Raw genomic sequence first — 22,225 nt, forward strand, 5'->3', positions numbered from 1 at the left:
AACTATCCATTTTACAAGTGCTTTTCTTTGATTTTCATGATTATATGCAAAATTACCTACAAGTAATCCCCCTTGTATATTAAGGGTACTTTGAGTTTGAGCATGAGAATCATGCATCCTATGACTCTCTTGATGTCGTTTTAAATGCCCTGTTCTCCCACTACTACTACAACTATAAAGTTTGGCACATTTTTTATATCTAGCTTTCCAGACTCCATCAACCATAACTCTATCAAATTCATTCCATACAGCACTAGTCCTCTTACGAGAAGAGGTTTGATCTTCACTCGGTTCACCAGTTCTAGAGGAACTAGGAACATGGGGTTGGGGATTAGTTTCTTCTCCCTCAAAAACAGGAGGAATGCCAAACTGACTTTCCTTAAAAGATAACATATCTATGATTAATTCAAAAAATAAAAACTAACCGCAAGGAGGAATTGAGTAGAGGGTCGGAGGGCAGAGGCAGAGCCGAGATTCCGAGCTTCCTCTTGTGCTCTCAACAGAAGCGACCTTCTCTTCTCAACAGGAACCTCCTCTTGTGTAGCACTTGAACAAACTAAAAATTAAATTGCTAGAAGAACACTTTAAAAGAGAGAAATAATAGCAGTAGAGAAGGAGAGAAAAGTTGGTTTGGTGTGGTGAGAATGAGAGAGGAATGGGCTATTTATAGAAGCCCAAAAATTTTTTTTCCCAAAATACCCCTCAATTCAGCCGTTATTGGACTGTTGGGAGGGGTAAAAGGGTCTTTTTCCCGAAAATAGCCGTTGGAAACGGCTATTTTCCTCCTCCCTCTCCAAACGGGCCGTGCCAGGCACGGCCCGTCTGGAGCCGTTGCGGGCCGTGCCTGGCACGGCCCGTTTGCGCCCGTTACGGGCCGTGCCTGGCACGGCCCGTGGCGTGCCGTGCCCGGCCTGGCCCGCCAATAGACGGGCCTGGGGCCGGGCCGGGCTGGCGTTCCGTGCTGGACGGGCCGTGCCCGGCACGGCCCGTTTATTCTTTGGGCCCGGTGGGCCTGGGCCGGGCCGGCCCGGCACGACCCGTTGCCCAACACTAGGTGGAATAACGAGGATGACAATGGTGGTACAATAGTGACAGCAACGACAAGGATGGCAGCGATGGTGACAACAATAATAATGGCAGTGGTGGTGGCAAAGGCAATGACGACAGTGGTAGTGAAGGAGTGCTAGCAGTGGTTGTAAAAAACATGCTTTTTTTTGAAAATATTGAAAGCAAATATTTCTTACTTCCTTTTTTTATCCCATTTTGTATGATTTTATTTTTAAATTAGAAAATAAAAAATAAAAGCAATGCCAAATAAGTTCTAAATTGAATTTACAGTTCATACTCTGAAAAAGAACCTCTATATTAGAGTAAAGTTCGAGATCCCAAAAAAATGATGAAAGGTAATATCTAATAGATCACTTTAAACATTTTGAGGCTCTTGCATTAGTTGAAACTTTTAGGTGTTGAGTTGCCTAATTTTATCATATAAAAGAATTTGCAGTTATTCCTTACATTGTTGATGATCGTCACCAATGCTAGAAAGATTGGTCTTCCATTGTTTTGTAGATTTGATCACCAAGGAGAAACCTTCTTGAAATTCAACATTTAGCAAGTATAGGTATATTTTAAATTTAAATTCAAGTGAAAATATTAAACCAGATCTATGCATGGTTCATTATTCTTTTCTTCCAGATTACCAAGTGGAACAGATAAGAGAGAGAACACCCATTCTTCCTTGATGTCCAAGATCCTCCAAAATAAGTGCGAAATTGAGGGAAAAATTAATGCATATTTAATATCTAAAACAAATAAGTAAAGTTCTTATTATTAAAAAAAAGAGAGACAACGAGTTTTAGAACTCCAGCCTTCCACATACTCTATCTCAATTTTAAAAACCTGTATGTCCTCCAACTTGATAATTGGTCCTGCGAACCTTATTTGCCCTCGACTTTAGAGGTGCCAATTGATCCATAACTCAACTCGCCAAGGGAGACAAACTTGGCTGCACAAGATTTGTGTTATAAATGAGTCTGGGGTCGTGGCTGCAACAAGCAAAATATTGTGTAGGACATGGAGGTCTCCTACAGAGATTTAGTTCTCAACGAGGTGCCAGAGCAAACCAATTCTGAAGACATGCTTGATGTTGATGAATTTTTATAGTTTTGCCTTGGTATTTGACAAAGGTGGGAGAGCTTGTTTATTTTGAAGCTACTAAGGAAGAGTCAAAATATATTGCATGTCATACAATCTTGATAGAGCAAGAAACATGGGAATAAATTTCCATGATTAGAGGGAGCCGATAATGTGGAAGTGCAAAAAGCTATAAAGCATAGGCGAGTGAGCCACGTGGGTATAGGTGTGCTAGAGGTGCACACGTGTGAGGGAAGATGCACAAATATCGGAGGAAGCAAGTGCTAAAACATCTACTAAGGTATAACCTTGTGCCAATGCATGATTGCAAACATGTGTGTAAATAGTCATACAGGTTCAAGCACCGCGTCAAGTGATAATTCTAAAATATGACTCATGGATATCAATTAGTCCTTGTTAGATGTCCGATGAGATCTCTAACAACCCAAGACCTCATTCAAAATGGCTAGCCGACAGGTATTATTTGGGTTTCTTGATCTTGTATAAGTATCCAACATCTATCCAACGAATAACCGATGTGGGACTAAATATACGCTCGCATGGATAACCGATGGGACTAAATACATGCTCACATGGGTTGTCACATACTTTTCCGGCATTCTTATCAGGTTAAGGATTCAAATTCATTTAAATTTAATCATAAGCACTACGATAAGCCCGTAGTCAGCCTCCATGAATTCGTGCTGCAATGTCCCCTAGTCTACATAGGCTATGGGCCGAGTTCGCTTTGATACCATTTGTAACAATCCAAGACCTCATCCAAAACAGCTAGCTGAAAGGTATTATTTGAATTTCTTGATCTTATATAAGTACTCAAGATCTACCCAGCATATAATCGATGTGGGACAAAGCATACGCCCGTATGGGTCCTAATATACTCCCTCCATTCAAGCCCTGACGTTCTCGTCAGGCTAAGGGTTCAAATCCATTCGAATCTAATTATAAGCACCATGATCGGCCGAAAGCTATTATTTGGATTCTTTGATTTTGTATAAGTATCCTTGATCTATCCAGCGAGAAACCGATGTGGGACTAAACACATGCCTGCATGAATCCTCACATGATCAACTTAATAATGATGGAATAGGGGGAGTTCTAAAGTAAACCTTGGCTTTGGCACACATTAAAGGGGTTGGACTAGTGATGAGCTGCTGAAGTAGAAGTTGCCTGTATTGAGTGGTAACGGGTACGCATGAATGAGGGGAGTATAGGTGGTGCATTGAGAGTATTAATTTAGCCAGGATTACATTCCTAGTTGTTGCTTATTACATTATTATCTTAGCCATCTAGGCTATGATGGGCACTTCGACTTTCAGTGGGATAGCTGAAGCAAAACTCGGCTTCTGAATCTTGATAGGCTTAGAAAAGTTTTGTTTAAAATAAGGAAACAAAGTATCCACATTTCAATTTGAAGATTTCTTATGGAAGATTCCTATGATCTGTTAGAGGTAGAGTGCTCCGATTCTTGGCGTATGCACCGTTGGAGAGATCTTGTTAAGCATTCTTGAAGTAGAAGCCAAAAACTTTAATTTTACAATTTTTTTATTAATAAAATTTATTTATTTTCTCTCTCCAAATTTATTCTTCTTAATTTTATTCTCCAAGCAATCATTTTCTACATGATGATTGATGTTTGTTCATAATGATCCTGAACTAGATGATCATTCTCCACAAATGATCGTACCATTCCACATACTATCAAATAGTCTATTACTCTATTTATTTTCTGCACTACTCGTCGAAAGCATGGTGCATGAAATATTGATGTCAAAAAAACAAAAAATTAAAGCAGCATGCAAGGTGTCTTCAGCATGCTAGAGGGTGCTTCATGAGCAAGCTTGAATAACAGCCAAGAAACACAACAAAGTACCATTAGAACTTCCACCCAGTATTTGGTATTTAGAACTAGCAGTAACTTCCACTTTGGCAAGAGGCAACACAAAAGAGAACATCTCAACTGGCTCCTTCCAGTATCTGTATCTAGAAATAAAAGTATACAACATTCTGTGAGCCAACAACAGGATTAATCAGTCTTAAGGATTTTGGAGGGAGATTACCTGAATTGTACCCCAATGCATCATCAAATATACAGAGAAAAACCCCAAGAAAATTAAAAGATGTGCTAACCTGTCAGGACATGAAAATCTCACAATCATTGAGGTACATGCAAAAGAGAAGGGCAAAGAAATTAAAAGATACTCCACCATCCTCCAGATGCTCTTTTATGGCGCAATCCAGCATCTGAATCCTTTTTTCCCTTGTTCTTTCCACCTTTGTCCACTTTCTATTCCTTTAAGAAGTGGTTATTTCCTTTTTCATCTTTCCATCACATCGAACCGGGACGTTTTTTGCTCTTTTCCATTGTATTTTAGCTATATTTATTGTCTCATTATTTTTCCTCCTTTTTTAAAATTATTCCCAGGAGATAACAAACTGATAGTAAGAACCACTTGCATGCAGTGATCCTGCCATCAGAACTTCCCGGCGTGTGTAACTGTAACTAAACAACAATAACTGGGACTCCTACAGTAGTGAAATAAAAAAAGCTCGAAGTGATTCAGTATCCAAGTTCTATCTGCGGAATGCACCATGCGAAGCAAAGAACAGGTAATCTGGATGATTGACATCAAGGAGTCGGAGCCAGCTGTCAGCAGCTTGCAATAGGGAGCTAGCAAGTTGGCTCTCACATCCTCCACTAGAAGTCCACGTTGAGGGTTTAAACTTATAGGAGGACAGACCAAAAGCAGTAAGACAGATCTTTGGAACACCATCAACCCCATGTGAATAGGTAATGACAGGAAGAGCAGTATCAGCACCTGAAAGGTAGTCAGAAGGTGTAAGGCTGAATATAAAGAGGTTAAGTATCACAGAACAGTGGACAGAATTAAGCAAATTTACAAAAAGCATAATGTCAACCAAGCATTGTTTCCTGAGTAAAAAATCACTCATAAGGGTCATCATCAAAAGACTAAACCATTCTTCTTCAGTAAATGACCCACTAAGATTCAAGCTCAACTGCATTATAAAAGATATAAAATGTTAGGTGAGCCGATGAGGCTGTATTCCTGAAGAGATGCATAATGCAGGGAGATTTCCTATGGAAAAAGTTCTCCATAGAGCAAAGACCTATTTTTTCCAGTAAAATGTTTTTTATATATCAACAAGCAGCGTTTATATTGATGTAATGGATCAAGGGTTGGCGATCTGCTTACTCCCACTATTCTATGGTGGAAAAAAAAAATCACCTTTGTGGAGATTCTCAATACCATATTATGAGACCATAACCAAAAATGGTGATGAAGATGGAGCAAAAATGGCCTTATTTTTGAGTTAAAAGTAAAGAATACAGGATTTGATTCCAGGTTTGGTCCCTTCTATGAAAATCATCTATCAAATTACTGCTAACTCTCAAATTGTGCAAAAATATTGCTCTTAAATAGACAAGGCTTCTAAACTCTGGTCAATGTGATTGTCATAGGGGGTGGATTTTGGTGGAACTTAGGCAGTATTCAGAGCCTACAGTCTACAAACTAGCCCGGCATGATTATCTTAAAGACACAAGTGGATCATTATAATGTTTCTACTTTTCAGGTTCAATACTTGAGCAATTTCAGTATCTCATTTTCAATGCTTGATCTATCTATATGAGAATTTGTTAGAGGAATGCACTTGGGTCATGACATCTAAGAATTCAGGATTTTCAAGTTCTTGAAGAGAACAAGTTGTCAAAATCCAGTGATAAGCTATGTTACAGCATTGAAAAGAAGCAACAAAGAATTTTTGTAAGTAATATAAACCCATTAATAGTCAAAATATAAATGAGTAAATTATTAAAAAAAATCTTGAGGTTTACGTTTATTACACTTATACTCAATAGTTTGTAAAATCTATACTTACACTCAGTTAAATTAACGATGTTAGTGAATCTGTTTACCTCATGTAAAAAGTCAAAATTGCCCCCGAGTGATAAATAAATTACAAGAAATCCTCTTAAGATTAGGGAATAAAATATACTTACATCCAATAGTTTGAAAACCTACGCTTATCCTCCTGAGGTTTATTTTTATCCAACACTTTAACCCATAACTTAATATAATGTTAGCAAAATTGTTAACTTAGATGGAATTTAGATACCACATCAAAAAAAATTTAGAAAATGACCAAACTAGCCTTAAGTGATATAACATCTACCCAAAGAGGAGAATAGCCGTGAGGTGCCATAGGTTTGGAGTTTGACCTTGATGAATCATCAAAAAAGAGCTATGTGCCAAGAAAAAGCAATCTAAATTTCTCAAACAAGTGGATGCCTCTAAAATTTTATGCTGCATGGACTAGTATCAAGAATTTTGTCGCTTGAGCTAGCTTGTTCATGGTCCAAGCCAGGCCATAGAACCGCAACTTATGCACTCTAGAGTTCTCACACACGTATTGACTTGGATCCTTTTGATGATAGGCTGCCAGAGATATCATAATTCTATATGTAGATATAGAAATTTTCATCCATAGCGACAATGTTAAAGAATCATGTCTACGATATTGGATAAGTAGAACTCAGAATCAACAAATGATACACAGGCATCCCTGATCTCGGTGACAGTGGACGAGGAAGCGAGAACAAAACCTAATCAGAAAGGACGTCCGTTGCCGAATGCTGGTCGAAAATTAAGGATGCTCGTCGCCGGATGCTGGTTGGGAAGAAAGCTTGTCGTCGGTTGCTTGTTGGAAAGGGACGCTCATGGTGGGGTGGTAAAGTGAGAAAGAAACCCTAGTCACTCAATTTCAAAAAGAAGAAGACTCTTAAAGACGGAAAACTTCAAAGAGATCGAGGGTCGGAAAGGTAAAAGAGGAGCTTTATTTTCTTATAGAGGTAATTTTGACTTTTTATAATAGATAAATGGTTTCACTAACGCTGTCAATTTAACTAGGTGTAACTGTAGGTTTTACAAAATATTGGGTGTAAGTATAATAAACGTAGACCTTAGGAGAGTTTTTGTAAGGTTATTTTGATCATTTTAAAAAAAATTCTAATGTGGCATTTGGGTCCCATTAAAAGTTAACGGTTTGACTAACGATCTATTAAGTTATGGGTTAAAGTATTGGATAAAAATAAACCTCAGGGGGGTAAGTATAGATTTTTCATACGATTAGGTATAAAAGTAATTTACCGTTAATCTCAGGAAGGTTTTCGTAATTTACTCAATATAAATTAAGCTTCTAGAGCAACAATGCATGTAGGCATATAAATTAAGTTTCTAGAATTTTTTAAGTGAAAGGAGTATACCAAATACCAATGCTTTCATTATTATATTAAGTAGTTAGATTTAACTAATTATAAGCACAACTAAAACTACTATAAGATATCAATGGGTCAAATGGTTGTATGAAGAAGAAATATTTGTCATAGATAATGCTGGTTACAAAGGGAGATGCAGATCTCTTGTTTTTGACAGTTTATTTGTTATATACCACTTTATATTTTGTAAGATAAGATCAAGTGGGTTGGTATCATAGTCCAGACAAACTAAAAAGTAAAAAGCTATACTAATGGCTTCACTGTAAAAATTATAAAATGCATAGAAATATTATATAATATTCTTTTTAAAGAAAGTTTCATATTATATTATTCTTGCAGTTAATTCATCAAAATTTGTTAACAATTCCTCCAGCCTTTTCTCTTCTCAAAATAAGTGTCTGATGATCCACAAGGTAGAAGAAATAAGGTTTGCTGAACTGTATGAACCGTCCAGTTTGGGGTGCGCCGAACTAGTAGATTTGGAGCATACTAAACTGGACTAGTCGGTTATTGTCATGGTTTATTCCATTGGTTCGAAACACAAGTCCTACCACGGTGCTCGAGATCCTAAGGAGAGGACAAGATAGAGAGAGAGGGACAAAGAGAGGGAGAGAAAGGAAGAGGGAGGGTTGAGTGAAGTCGGTGAACTATTTGCCGATTTTAGTTCAAAATATGCCAAAAAAAAGGGTGAAATTGGTATCCCCTGTTTCATTCTCGATGGGGGCTTTTGAGCCCTCTCTCCCTCCCGCTCTCCCTCTCCCTTCCTCCCTCCCTCCCTCCCTCTCATTTCCTCTCTCTCCTTCTCCCTCTCCAGCTCTCCCAATGTCGATACGCCTTAGAATGGCATGATGCGGATCTGTAGCCGAACTAGTCGTCGGCTGGTACCCCTCCAGTACCAGTTCGGCTTCATACTCATTACTCTTCTTACTTTAACTAAATTTGTGCACATATGGTACAAAGCAAACTAACTAATAAGATATTACTGTCAATCTACATATATGATTTTCTTAAAAAGAGAAGTCATTGATCTCAATTTTTTCTACTCTAAATTCTTGGGTAAAATTTAGCAATTGCTCTAAAAATTAAAAAAAGTAAGGGGATGGATAAGCAAGTCCATTGTTAAATACAAAGATTTAAGATATAGCAATTCTTTCTTTTTACAAAAAGCAGAATAAGCCAGGATTTGGAAAAATAGAATTCAAGAGCCGCATCTGTTAAATTTCAGGATTTCCTAGTGTAATGCACCAATCTAGCAAACAGTTAAGGGCTTCATATGGAAAATTGCAAACATAAAGAAATTATGCTGTTTATCATTTACTAGTAAAAGTGCATGTGCATATGCATGTGAAGCTAATAGCCAATGAAAGGAAAGTTTAAGAATAATTAATTTCTTAAATTCATGGAAAAATTTGAAAATGTAGTGTATTAGTTTTGGGCTGCTTTGGGTCCATGTAGTTCTAAATCAGGATACATCAAAATCAATATCAATTCATATTCAAAAAACTATGCTCCAGATTGGACCAGACCATTTTTGGGCCAGTTCTGGACTAGAAGCAAGTCGATCCAATTTATTTGCAACCCTATTTAGTATTTATTTCATGGAGTGATTTCGAGTTTTGAACCAACAAAGGTTGGCTAAAGTAATGTCGCATCACATTTAGTTCACTCGATTCTGTATTTCTATTTGTTGTTGAGCAAAGTTGAAAGGATACAGGGGCTCTAATGAAAGAAGTATGCTAGTAAAGCCATATGATATGGGAGCACGGATGGATAAACATCATGGAAAGGACAATACACCCACAAAATTATATTCTAATCCTGATTGCCTTTGATAAAGTAGGCAATTTTGGGTTCTAGTCCTTGTCATTTTAGATAAAGATGGTTATTTTCAGAATAAAGAAGGAGCATTTACACAGGCCAATTTTTTACATGGATGAATTATTGGCATACTTAAGTTGTTATTAGGATAATTAAAGAGAATGCTTTTTAGGATAATTAAAAGGAAGCAAGTTATGCAAGTAGAATATGTTAACCATTCCATAAATTCAAATGCATAAGATAATTAATAGAAATAATTAAGAATCCTGACAAAACAGACTAAATTAAAACAGGACACTGGTCTATGCATAAATGTTCAGAATATATAATATCTCCTATCTAAAACTTTCCAGGGAACAATAAGATTTCAAACGATATCACTTGCAAGCGTAACATTGAGATTACCAAATCCTACATATATATCCAAAAACAGAAGTAAAAAGAAAAAAAGAATCCCTTCATCAATCCAAGCCTCAAAGTTTGCATCTGATGAGTCATTACTTAGGATACACAGCATAAGACCATGGAGCATACATAAGTGACCATTCTCTTTGATTGGCCTGGAGAAGAATGAAAGCGATGAGAAAATACCATTACCTCTAAATGATGTTGAAAGAGCATGGAAGGTTAGGAAGCAGGCATCCAAATCTTTTAGTGTTGGTCCGGTTGGTATACGGTATATAGGGTACCTGTAACATTTTCAAATTTTCATAAAGTTAACATTCCCTTGAAGAGGATTATGCCTTTAAACCCAGACTGAATCTTACCATGCAATAGAAATCCAACTTGCTGGCAACAAATCACAGCTTCTAAGGCTTCTCAATTCAGGAAAGCAACATGCTAGATTTGCAACCTGGAAAGAGCCAGATAATGTCAAAGAAACAAGGTGTGAGCAACATAAACTAAAGGTTTAGTTGATACCATTAATAGAACTTGCCTTGTCAGCTAAAGGTTCACGACTATGAGGAGGATCCTGTTCGAGATATTCAAACAGCAGGTAACCTTGAGAATTCCCAGCTTCACCATCATCACTTGAAAACCCTTCTTGCAGAGTTGCATGCTTCTCCCTCAAGGGCAGTCTATCCATCCTAAGCATGGAGGTGCCAGCCAGATGGTTCTGATTCCAATTCAAAGAATATTTAATGTCCTTTTCATTATCACAATCACTACTTCCATCACTACTAGAATCCTTGTAACAATCACAATCACTCTCCTCCCCAGGCCACCTGTGTTGAACAAAAAGTCCAGTAAAAAATGGCACATCAAATCTGTGGCAATATTGCACGAACATATGGTGGTTCACTGATTTAAGCCCAATGAAGGGAGATATATAAGCATCAAAACAGGAAATTTCCAAAATAAGATGTGAAGGTTCGGCACTAAGTGATACAGAATGTTATACTAATTTAGCTTGATGCAGAAATATATAATATATCAAAAAAATAGGTGACATTCACAATAATGACCATGTGACACAATTGTAGAATTGTTAATCTGATCTGAGTTGTTTCAGATCTGGAACCCTTTTTATTTAACATATAAAATATGGAAGCTGGTGGTGAATCTGATTTCTAAGCAGAAATCTCTAAATCCATGTTCACACTTTTAACGTAATATATAAAGGATGGGAGGTGGTAGCCAGTCTGATTTCTAAACAAAAAATCTTTAAATCTCACGTAAACGTTTTGTTTTTTGCCCTGCTTACGAAGATATATCTAATAATATGTCACTTTCTTCCAACTTGTTTGAATATTCGACAATATTCTTAACCTATTGTGCAATTCTTCTGAGTTACAATTTTGTCCCATGCCAATTAATTCCAAGTTGTGATTATGGGCTAGTCTAGCAAATCTGTGCATCAATATAGCTTCCTTATCTAATATCGATTATCATTAAATGTTCAGAGAACAAATATGGAAAAAGAAAGAAGGAGAACGGAAGTAACAAGAAAAGGTTTAGTGGAACAAAAAGAGAAGAAGGTAATGAGATTACTTCTGGAATTGATAATGCTGCTACTACAGCAGCAGGTTATAGTTGCGACATTACTTTAATCTTGATTGACTATGTAAAATCTGCTCATGATTCTTAGTCGGACGTTAGAACCCTTTTTGTTGAATTGTTAGGTCCCTTCATCTGGTCTTCTACATCATCATAACATCGCATTTTTCCTCCATACCTACTGAAAAATTAACATACATTTTTCCTCCTAGAAATAGGAAAATTTTTCTTTATACGAAGAAAAGCAACAGAGCAATTGATACAAGGAGAAAAAGAACTTAAGGTTTCTAAATATGTTCCAAGGTTCGCCATACTAGTGCGTACTGTATCGTACCAGTAACGAACTAAGACTCGATACAGGGAATGTACCGAAACTCGGTGCGCCAAACCAAACTACATACCAGGCGCACTGACATTGTACGAGCATAGTACTGGTATAGAGTCCACACCAAGACCGTGAACCCTGAGATTGTGCTCTTTTCTTTTCTCCAAACTAACTTTAAATGGCCGTTACACATTTTTCTAACATTGGCCTATCTTTTTATTGCATTTAATTGTTAGTTTTCAATACAATGGTTTAATTAGAAAAAAGAATGAATAGATGTAGAAATCCATCTCAGAACTATGACATTGTGAGCTGTCACAGTTGAAGTCTTAAGTCTGTAATTTTGCTCATATTAATTATATTTTCATGTCAAACAATTGAAATTCTGAAGTTAACTATAATTATTTTCTTATGCAATTTTAGTTTTCTAGATACACAGTATGAGCTCGTTTAGTATTAGCAAATAATCTTTTTCAGCCAATAACATAATTAGGGAAAAAAAGATGCAAGTAAATAGGTCAGTTGGAAAAATTCGTAACCTATCATGAATTGCAAGAGGCACATCAAATTGCTGTTCAGATAGGCAATAACCAAATAAGAAATCCATCATGCACCATAATATTAGCTATAATTGTTTTGTTCAACATAATATATTAGGACTGAAAACAGATCATCCTGATAGAAAAGAAAAATGATGTCCATAAGAAGAGAACAGCTATGATGAACTCAGTTTACCAACAAGGTGACATCTTCAGCCAATGGTGCAGAAGAGAAACTTTAGAATAAATATCAGCAGGAAGCAATTTATTCTTCAAATTTATGGTATCAAGAGATAATATAACATGGATTGATTGCAAGCGAGAAACTTCAAATGTTATCATTTAACTTATGTTCGTAGATAACCTGAAAATTGAAATTGAGATTTGCATTGGCTGCCCTAACAGGTCCATGCAGACAAGTTACTCAAATTAAAACAATGTCACAATCCACATAACTCTTAAGCTTTGATCCTTCTAAATAGTAATGGCTTGACAAGCCACCAAATATATTGACAAATTACAAAGCATATATAATAATTTTAGTATGCAGGGCATGAAAAATCACTTATAATGAACTCACTATGTTTAATAACAAATTAGAAGATGGGAAGTCGACTTCCTATGCAACTATACTGCTCTGGTTAAATTATTGAAGATATCAAAAAGAATAAAGCCCCGATCATTTAGAAAGAGGTTTGAGCCATAAAAATGCAGACCATAAGCATGGTATACTGACTGTTTAATAAGACTGAGATCTTCCACTGAATATTCAAAGTCAGAATTGAAACCAATATTCGGAGTCAATATAATATCGCAGCGGTGGCAACAATAATGATAATTTGATTCATAAAAGACATGCAGGTCAGTGCCCAGTACTGATTTCTTCCTAGACAAAGTTCACTTTCCACAGTTGCTCCCACCCATTGATACTTTGAGCAGTTAGAACAGTGAATGGCTAGAAATTGACAATAAATTGATACTGATCTAGTTATCTCGACAAGAATCATATAATTCACTGCAGATCCGCAATTATGACAAGCACTAGGCGGGTTTACCTCTTACCTGTTGACTATGACAGAAGGACCAACTAAGGTATGTACCTAAGTCTTTCAAAGGAATTGCCCAAGGGATATCCGGTCCATAAATGGACCTGTCACCTGGGAATTGGGCGTTACCCCCCTTCGGCCTGTGGCCTCGTCCCCCTCGGGGGGATTAGTTTGTTCCGAAGTTTCTCGAACGTTGTTTTCGAGGAGCTGGGCAGAAGGAAAAGAGGCTCCTAGCTAGAAGTATGTTCTAAGTCACCTAATTTTAGTTGATATTATGGATATCTACAGAGAGAGCAGCTTCTGATTTTGGAAATATGCACATCCAAGATGGGTCCACTTCAACTGACACAGAACATACGGTTAACAGTTAAATTGCATTATAACATAAAATCAGCTAAGAACATGTAGTTCAAGTAAATGACATACTTATTAGTTATTAGTGCCTACCCTGATCCGCCTATCAATTGTACACATGCATGCATGTGTGCAAGCAGGCATGCATGTGCATATGCATGGGTGTGAGTACATGCAGGCAGGCATGCGCGCATGAGCATATGCTTGGATGCACATGCACAGATGCATATATGACATCCAGCGTAGAGTTATAACATGCAGGGTGAAAGAAAGGAATAAAGCACCCTAACAAATTTAAAGATGAGAGTTTTCAAAATAAAAATTTAGAACACTGTAATGATTTTAATTGTCTAAAATGCCTGTACACAATTTCATGTTCTAGAGATTCCTTATTCATGTATGGAGTTGTCCTAAATAATAGTTTTAATAGCGTGTTATATTGTTTTGGTTTTGAGAGTGACGTAGCAAATGGCATTATATGCATTTCAGACCTTGTAGATTATATCCAACTGTTTATATTTCCATTTTGCAATCACCACTAAATTTGGCAGCGTGTATAAACTCTTTTTTTCCACCTAACTCCTTTTCAACCTGAAAATATATTGAAGACCATGTTTTTAGATAACACAGAAACTAGGCATCTGAAACAGGGTAAACAAGGCATCAACTTTGCACATTTGGTTCAGTTGGCCAAAAAGTCAAATTATGTTGAGCAAGGCATTCGTCTCCCCAAAAAAAAATACATGCATGGAGAAATTGAAGCATACTAAAGCCTATAGATGAATAAAACAATATAAATCAAAGTATAGTTGCAATACTTGTACCTTTACAGAAATGGCCATACTGAAAACTGGTATGCTCCTGATATGCCAAATTCAATGAAGGATGCATTTAAAAATTCATTTTAAGAGCCAAAGAGCCATTTCAAACCTAAAGAAAGCAGTTTCAATAGTTTTTGACTAATTAGTCCGATGACAATGACTTGCACAAAACAACTTCAAGATAGGAGGAAACAGACAACTCTAGAAGACAAGAAGAATTCAAAGCATCTTTATCGGTATTAGCATGATCAGTTCTTAAATAGCAAAGTTTAAATGAATAGGATTCCCATAATTGAGGCTGCCATTACTAACTGTTAGAAGAGAAAGAGTCCAGCCAGAGCAGGAACACATACACCCCAGGTGTGAGAGGGTGTCATAGGCAGGTCACCATTATTAAAACATATATAAAATTGTCATTAACTCGGGAAGTATTGAAATTAAACATGAGGTCCCAAGAAAGTACAAATCCAAATATATATACTAACTTAGAAAACATCAGCAGATGCTCCAAAACATTCATTATGATAATTGCCACTCCTAATGATAATAATATATTTCATTAGGATATATTCACATATATTCAGCAAGCCCCTCACAGATCTCTGCTACAGAGCAATCCTTACAACCTTTTTAGATGCAACAAAACATTTATTATCTTGCATCTATCTGCGCAGATTTATTGCATCTTGATACTCATCACTTATTGCATCTTGCTTAGTACCCAAACTAAATACTCAGAACCACGACTCACCATCAATCTCATATAATCTCACTCCATGTGCAGATATATCTGTTAGAATGAACCTTTAGACCTCCTAATCATCTCTGATCATGTAATGCATCCAAATCTTCATTAAGGCCCCTCCATTGGATAACATCTGTAGCAAAATAGTCTCCATGATACAGTAACATCAAATATAAAATTATTTTTAGAAATATGTTGTACTGTAAATTGTATGCATTTTCCGTTAAACATGTTTCCATTAAAGAGAATGTACTTTTCATGTCAGCTAATTGCATTTTTGGTGATGCTTCCACACAACCTCCTCATTTTATGAGGAACTATGTTAGTCAATGTCCGGATGAATTTCCAAAGAAAGTTATGAAAGCATGCACATATATGTAACTAATACAGACTAAGAATTGAGCTTTAACTAACTTTAGATGTGGCCTTAAATCAGAATTCTTAGTGAATGATCATCAATAAAGCTGACCCCAGAAAGTTGGAATAAGGCTTCGTGGTTATGGTTTAATGCAGACTGAGAATGAGAGCATCAAATCTCATAACTGAAATAAATCCCAATTTTTTTCCTTAAAAAAAGGCAAAACAGAAATAGATTACCATCTTCCAGTTAGGTGTCAGCATCACAACGCAAACAATAAAAATGATCCAATGAAAAACTGGCAATTCCCGTGTATATGTCAACCCTCTAGTGAGCGTTTTTTTTTTCTATAGGTATGATAAACGAAGTCGTGCTTCTTTCCATGCTACTTTTTTTTCTATATATCTCCAGTAAATGATTTGAAGAATCAACATTATACTGCAAATAAACAATAATACCACTTTAATAAAATGACTTACAGCAAGAGCGAACATTAAAAGCACAACTTTTCGAAAAAAATTCACAGATTCACATTAAATATAGAAACAGGAGAACTAGCACAGTAGGGAATACCAAGAACTGAGTGCCTGACTGGTTACTTCACCATATAACTGGATGCCGGACAAATAGGGAACATAATACTGGACAACACAGTCGCTGTCATTCAGAACGAGAGGAACACCAGCACCGTAGGCACTCCACTCCTTGAAGGAGTCCCATAGGTCCCCCAGCGTGAAGTATGGCCGGTACTCCACATCACACGTCCTCCACCCCCTCAACCTCGTCTACCAATTTTACAAACCAAATCAATCAAACTCGAAACAAAACCCAAAGAAAACTAGATTTTTTTTCAAAGAAGAAATCAAGAACCTTTGGGAGATACTGAGCGGGAACTGATGGAGTAGTGGACTTCAAGAAACGATCCAGATTACAAGAAGGAGCTGCCGTAGAGGCCGAAGAAGACGAGGAGTTCGCTGACGACTTGGAAGACTCCTCCGACCGCCCAGCTCGCTCCTCCGGCTCGCGGCTGTCCAATGACGCGAACTTGTCCCTGGACCCCGGCGGCGGGGCGAGGGACGCGGCGGCGCTGCCACCGGCGGTTCGGCGCCTGATAGTGTTCTGGTGGAGCTGGTGATGGCTCCGGCGCGACCTCAGCATCTCCGAAAACCCTAATCGATCGAAGAGCAAAAAGGGAAAACCCCAGGACTTCGATCGGAATCGAAGAATTCGAGGAAGAGATGGAAAGAGAGAGAGATACGAGAACGGCGAGAGCAGGGAGGAAGAATTCAAGAGCGATAAAGCATCCAATAGAGGATAGAGATGGATTTAGTTAATTTGACAGGGATAGAGGGAAGAAGAAATTTCAGCTCCGCCGCCGTGGACTGGGACTGAGCCATAATTTTTATAGTCGGAAAAAATCGAACGCCGCGCCACGTGGAGAAAAGTTTGCGGATCGGCACGTGCGTGGCGGGGATCTGCCTCGACAAACGGGGAGCGGCGCCCAACCGCTGTCCGTGAGTGAAAGGAAGGCGATCGACACTTTGCTTTCTCAACCTCACGCTTGTGTTGGGAGCTATTAATAGTAAAACTTTTAGAAGTAGAGCTATTGAAAATAAAATTATTTGAAGTAGAGTGTTTATAAAAAAATATTTGCTGTTTGGTAACTACATTTTTAAAGTGCTGTGGCACTTTAACATGTATTTGGTAAAGAAGCTGAGAAAGTACTTTTATGTGACAAAATGACCATAAAGAACATTACCAGTATTATACAACAGAGTATAATAAAATATAATACGTATTAATATATAAATATATAATATAATATAATATTAATGTAATGTAAGATAATATTATTATAATATAGTACTATAACATTATGTATTATAGAATAATAATTTAATACAGTATTAAATTATTTAACATAACATATCAATGTATTATGGTATAATGTAATATAATATTATATTTATAGTATAATACAATAATAAATATATAAAATATTATAATTATTAGTGTAAATTAATTTTTCATCCTTCTAATGACCATTTATCTCTCTAACAAATTTTCTAGCTACGTGATAAAATTGGTTAAATAATTACTAATATTTTTATTTATTTATTTATTTATTTATTTAGATCAGATTATTTGCCACTCACTTATTATTTTTCTTTTTATTTATTTTACTTAGTTATTTATTTATTTATTTATTATTTTATTTCATTGAAATATAGAAGGATCGTCGGCCATGGGTGGTGGCCGGCATGGTGGCTACCACCGTGGGCAGCCACGAGCTCCCAAAACAAAAAAAAAAGAAAAAAAAAGAAGAGGAAGAAGGAAAAGAGGCGGCGGCGTTGAGAGAAAGAAGAATATAGAGAGGGAGAGGGAGAGGATGGGTGAGAGAGGAAGAGGTGGGATGAGGGTTTTGGAGAAAAAAGTGAGATTTAATGGGGGTATTTTGGTCCAAAAAATAGCTTCTCGACAAAGCTGAAAATAGTATTTTCGGAAAGCTCCAAATTTGAGCTTCTCCCCAAAAGCTGTTTTCAGCTTCTCGCAAAAGCTGAAACAGCTTTTCGAAAATTTTACCAAACACTATTTTTTATCTAAAAGTACTTTTGGAGGGCCAGAAAATGCTTTTTGGCCCTCCAAAAGCTCCCCCAAACAGGGCCTTAACCGCTCATAGCCAGCTCATTTGCGTTTTATTTTTTAACTAACATTACAGTATATAATATACTTGAAATAAGATATGCTCATTTAAAACATGTTAGAAAATAAATTTACTTTAAATACACATTACATATTTCTAATGAAAAAAAGAAATCTGATTAGCTTCTCAAAAGAACAATGGAAAAATTCATGTGTGAATAAGGGATACAATAATGCTTCCAGAATATTTTTTTTTAGAATTTTTATCTCAAGTATTTTCTTGGTATTTTTTTAGAGAGAGAAGGGTGAATGACTTTTATATTAACTAAGTCCAAATTTTTGGCTATGCACCCCATTCATTCTAACGCATTGGACTTTGGTGTTGAAATTGGTATCCTTATGGTCTCGGTGCATTCACCAAGAAGAATTCTCAAAAATATATTGGTCATCGACACATAAATAGACATATTACTCTTTAAAATATATTACTCTTGGCACATAAATATATTTGATTGTTTGCGAAGTAATAAATACTTTTTATTCACAAATATTTGATTTTCATGTATTGAGATAAAAAGATTAACATTTTTTTATTTATATTTTGAACAAATTACACTTTGTTGTTGTTTTTTTTGGTAATCTTCCTTTCTTATTATTCGATTCACACATTTTTAGGGTTAAAAGCTCATATACTAATGCTATGATAATTCCTCTCAAAAAAAAAAGAACAAGAAAAAGAAAAAGAAAACAAACATCCCTTTGTATAATTCTTTTTTTTAAGAATAGTTGAACTCTTTTCTTTTTTTTTTGAAAAAAAAAGTCAAACTCAATTTTGTTGGGCCTCTTATTAAGTTAGGGTTGTGTCTCCTATGCTGATTGAAATCGAGCGTGCTTGCTTTCTCAATAATTTTTCTGCTAGTCACCAACAAATTTCACCAGATATTTCTTTCTTTCTTCTTCTCCTCTTTTTTTTATTTTTTTAAAACCATGTCTTCCTTTTTTTTAAAAAAATTACTATAAATTGGAGTATCCATCACTCGTCTGGGTTGGGTGGTGTCTTGTTTCATGTTATGTTAGTCTATTTAATACAATGAGGTTTAACTTAGACCGTTGAGCCAATTTTTACCAGTGGATCAATTCACCAGCACGAATCAAGTCCAATCATTTGAAATCCTCCATATATGATCCAATCAAAGTGTGGGTCCTAACTTCATACTCATGCGGGACCTAGAGGTCAGGTCTAAGGTCGCTTGGGTTCTATTCCAATCTGGATTGACTCAATCCCATTATACACAATCTCTAAAAATTGGATTGAGCTTCCAAGAAAATGATCAAGATTCAGGACTGAGAGTTGTCATCTCTCAAGAATTCAGCCTTATGTAATTTATTCTAAGATTTTTCCCGGTGCAAATCCTCTAGATTCATGTCTCTGATCTTTCAAATCTAGGAAAAGGAGATAGGGGTTGCAAAGGTGAAGAGAGGCTGGTTAAACTCACCAACGAATGTGAGCCGACAAAGTCCAAGTATGGATCATGTCCAGAGAATTCTGTCGGTCAAACTGGGTCAACGCCGCATTAAAATTTTTTGGATGGTAGGCAGTGACCTCACATTAATCTTTGAAGCTAGATTATCTACATCTCAGAAAGAGGAAAGCTGGTCTTCTTTCCTATTTCGCCTGTTTCCCCTCCTCTTTTCCTTGCATTTATTTAGTCTCTGTCCATTTTTTTTATTTGGATTGTGAGTCCATCTTCTCATGGCTTCTCTATACTGGATCTCAGAAAGTGTGCCTTAGATGGAGAGGAGAGAGAGAGATAGAGATAGAGTTCATGGTCCTTTGAGCTTAGAACATCTCCATTCAGAGTTCATCAACAAGGTAGAAACGGAACCTGGTACGAACAATCACCTCCCTTGATCCATATGGACTTTTTTAACAAGTTTTGATTTTTGTCCAATCTGATGATTGTTCTTCTCCTTTTAATTCGCCTTATTTAATTTATTTTTTATTTTTCTTCCCATGTTTTCTTGGGCCTTATTCCAGACATGCTATATATTATTCATTTAAAACTAAACATGCTACATATTATTCATGTAAATCTAAACAGTATTTTTATGCAGTTAAACTATTTCTAGCCATAACAGGTTATGATAGGTCTTATCCTTTACATTGCATGTGTTAGTGGAAATGCCGAGCCTTTGGCTACTTCCAAAGTGCGCATATACCGTGCTAGTGCCACATCGCTCCACTATCCTTACCACTCGACAAAAAAAAAAAAAGAAAAAAAAAAGAAGAAAAAGATCGCTAAAAAAACCAAAAAAAATTGAGCTATTCTCGTGCATTCATGTCACCAAATTTACCAACATGCAAATCACCAGACCACCGTATGATATTTAGGTTGTTCTTTTCAGGTCAGCGAAAGGCAACGACCCACAGGTTTCGAATCATGATGAAGAAACCCCATCACCCTCCCTCGAGTGACATGCACCGTTCGATCCAAATGCCCTTCCTTCTCCCAAACTACAAAACTACCGTCCACCCAAGAAGTGTTTCCAAGAGTAGATTAGATAATATCCATTTAGATCCATTTTTGTATCCTAATCTATACAGATATAGATAAAAATTTGAGCATCCGACTAATATCTGTATCCGCATCCATGTCGATAAAAAATAAAAACGAATATAAGTATGACTAGACATTCAATCAGTATCTGAATATCCGATTCTATTTATAATTTATTTAATTTTATATTAGCACTTATGAACTTTTAAGAAAAATAAATTATGATATTTATTTGATTTACCTTTTATTTAGTAATATCTTTGATTTTGTAGTCATAAAATTTAATTATCCAACTTATATCCATTCTTTGACTATTCAATTTGTATCCATATCTGTTTAAAATAATATGGATACAAATTTATATCCGTATTAATACAACTAACATTTATATCCGTATTTATATTTATCGAACAAAACAAATATAGATATACCAGTATGAGAGTATCCAATCTGATTTTTATTTTAGTGGCGGATGACCATTTATACACATAGCGAATAGAAAATTGTCAAGGTAGAGTCCCCATTTTAGTACATATAATAGCGTATAACTCGCGTGATGCATGAGGTGTAATTCTTTCTCCTTTTTTTCTAACTGTTCTTATAATGCAATATAAAATAAATATAACAAAATAGATAACTGTAATAGAATAGAGTATAATAGGCATAAAAATATAATTATTTTCTAAAATGATATTTTGATATTAATATTATGATATACTATTAATATATAAAATTTCAATAGTATATGTATAATTATCGATATAGTGAGCTATTATATTATTATAAAACAATAAGATCACGATCCAACTTATATATAAATAAAAAATAGGAAAATATTGCATATAGAGGATATTTAAATACAATATAGCGAGATTATTAGTGGTTGCACTTTTATTTTTTAAATAAGAATATGACCATAAACATGTAATAAAAATTAATAAAATATTAGTGTAATATAATGAATTGTGCAGGCTATGTGTAATAGTCTCTGATGCACCTAATGCTCTTCTAGAAACTAGCTGATATGAACGGAGAATCGATCATCAGCACTTGGTTCGAAACCTACTTTATTTTTTCTAAACAACTAGGTTCCCATCATGTAGTCTGGCCTCTTAACCAGAAATACCTTAAGATTTCACTTTTCATTTCAATGTAGTCCGAGTCTTACAAGAGTTTAAGGTCTCTTGCGGCCTTAAAGAATACTGCCACTTGTGACCAATTTTCTTATAGAAATTTTAAGAAAGAAAACTTTCTTTTGGTTCTATATTTTTTCGACGTATTTAGTTCTATATTACCTATGTATTGGATAGATCTTAGATATTTATACAAGACCAAAAAATACAAATAATATATTCTAATTAATCATTTTAGGTGTGATTCTAAGTTATTGCAAATGATATCAAAGCGAACCCAGTTCTTAAGGGATATCGCAGCATGTGGACTGAGGATTATAAAGAAAAATTCCAAAATGTTGCTAGAGAATATACTAAATATAACGAGTTATCTAGAATTTAGTTACTTAGCAATCCAAGGTATCTTCTCATTAAATAATATTTTATCAACCGCCGAAAAA

The 22,225-nt window shown here is 35.9% G+C and overlaps 1 protein-coding gene across 3 annotated transcripts; it reads right to left on the reverse strand.

Moving 5' to 3' along the window:
* Window positions 1-3,847: 3,847 nt before the first annotated feature.
* Window positions 3,848-17,002, reverse strand: LOC103709317 (uncharacterized). 3 transcript variants are annotated; one of them, XR_003386131.4, is made up of 8 exons: window positions 16,322-17,002; window positions 16,025-16,236; window positions 10,203-10,491; window positions 10,033-10,118; window positions 9,863-9,954; window positions 4,359-4,970; window positions 4,212-4,281; window positions 3,848-4,128 (listed from the first exon to the last, which is right to left on the reverse strand). XR_003386131.4 is itself a non-coding variant. In XM_008794611.6 (6 exons), the coding sequence occupies exons 1-6, from the start codon at window positions 16,607-16,609 to the stop codon at window positions 4,726-4,728; spliced, it is 1,212 nt and encodes a 403-aa protein (XP_008792833.3). In that variant the 5' UTR covers window positions 16,610-17,002; the 3' UTR covers window positions 3,848-4,725. The 3 variants fall into 3 exon arrangements, 1 of the variants encoding a protein (XP_008792833.3); XR_003386130.4 differs by having other exon boundaries at window positions 3,848-4,134; window positions 16,322-16,828; XM_008794611.6 differs by having other exon boundaries at window positions 3,848-4,970.
* Between the last annotated feature and the right edge of the window lie 5,223 nt (window positions 17,003-22,225).

The sequence above is a fragment of the Phoenix dactylifera genome, chromosome 9 (genome assembly GCF_051530095.1).
Source record: "Phoenix dactylifera cultivar Ajwa chromosome 9, Ajwa_hap1_PhDact_Kaust_v1.1, whole genome shotgun sequence".
In the NCBI taxonomy this organism is placed as follows: domain Eukaryota; kingdom Viridiplantae; phylum Streptophyta; class Magnoliopsida; order Arecales; family Arecaceae; genus Phoenix; species Phoenix dactylifera.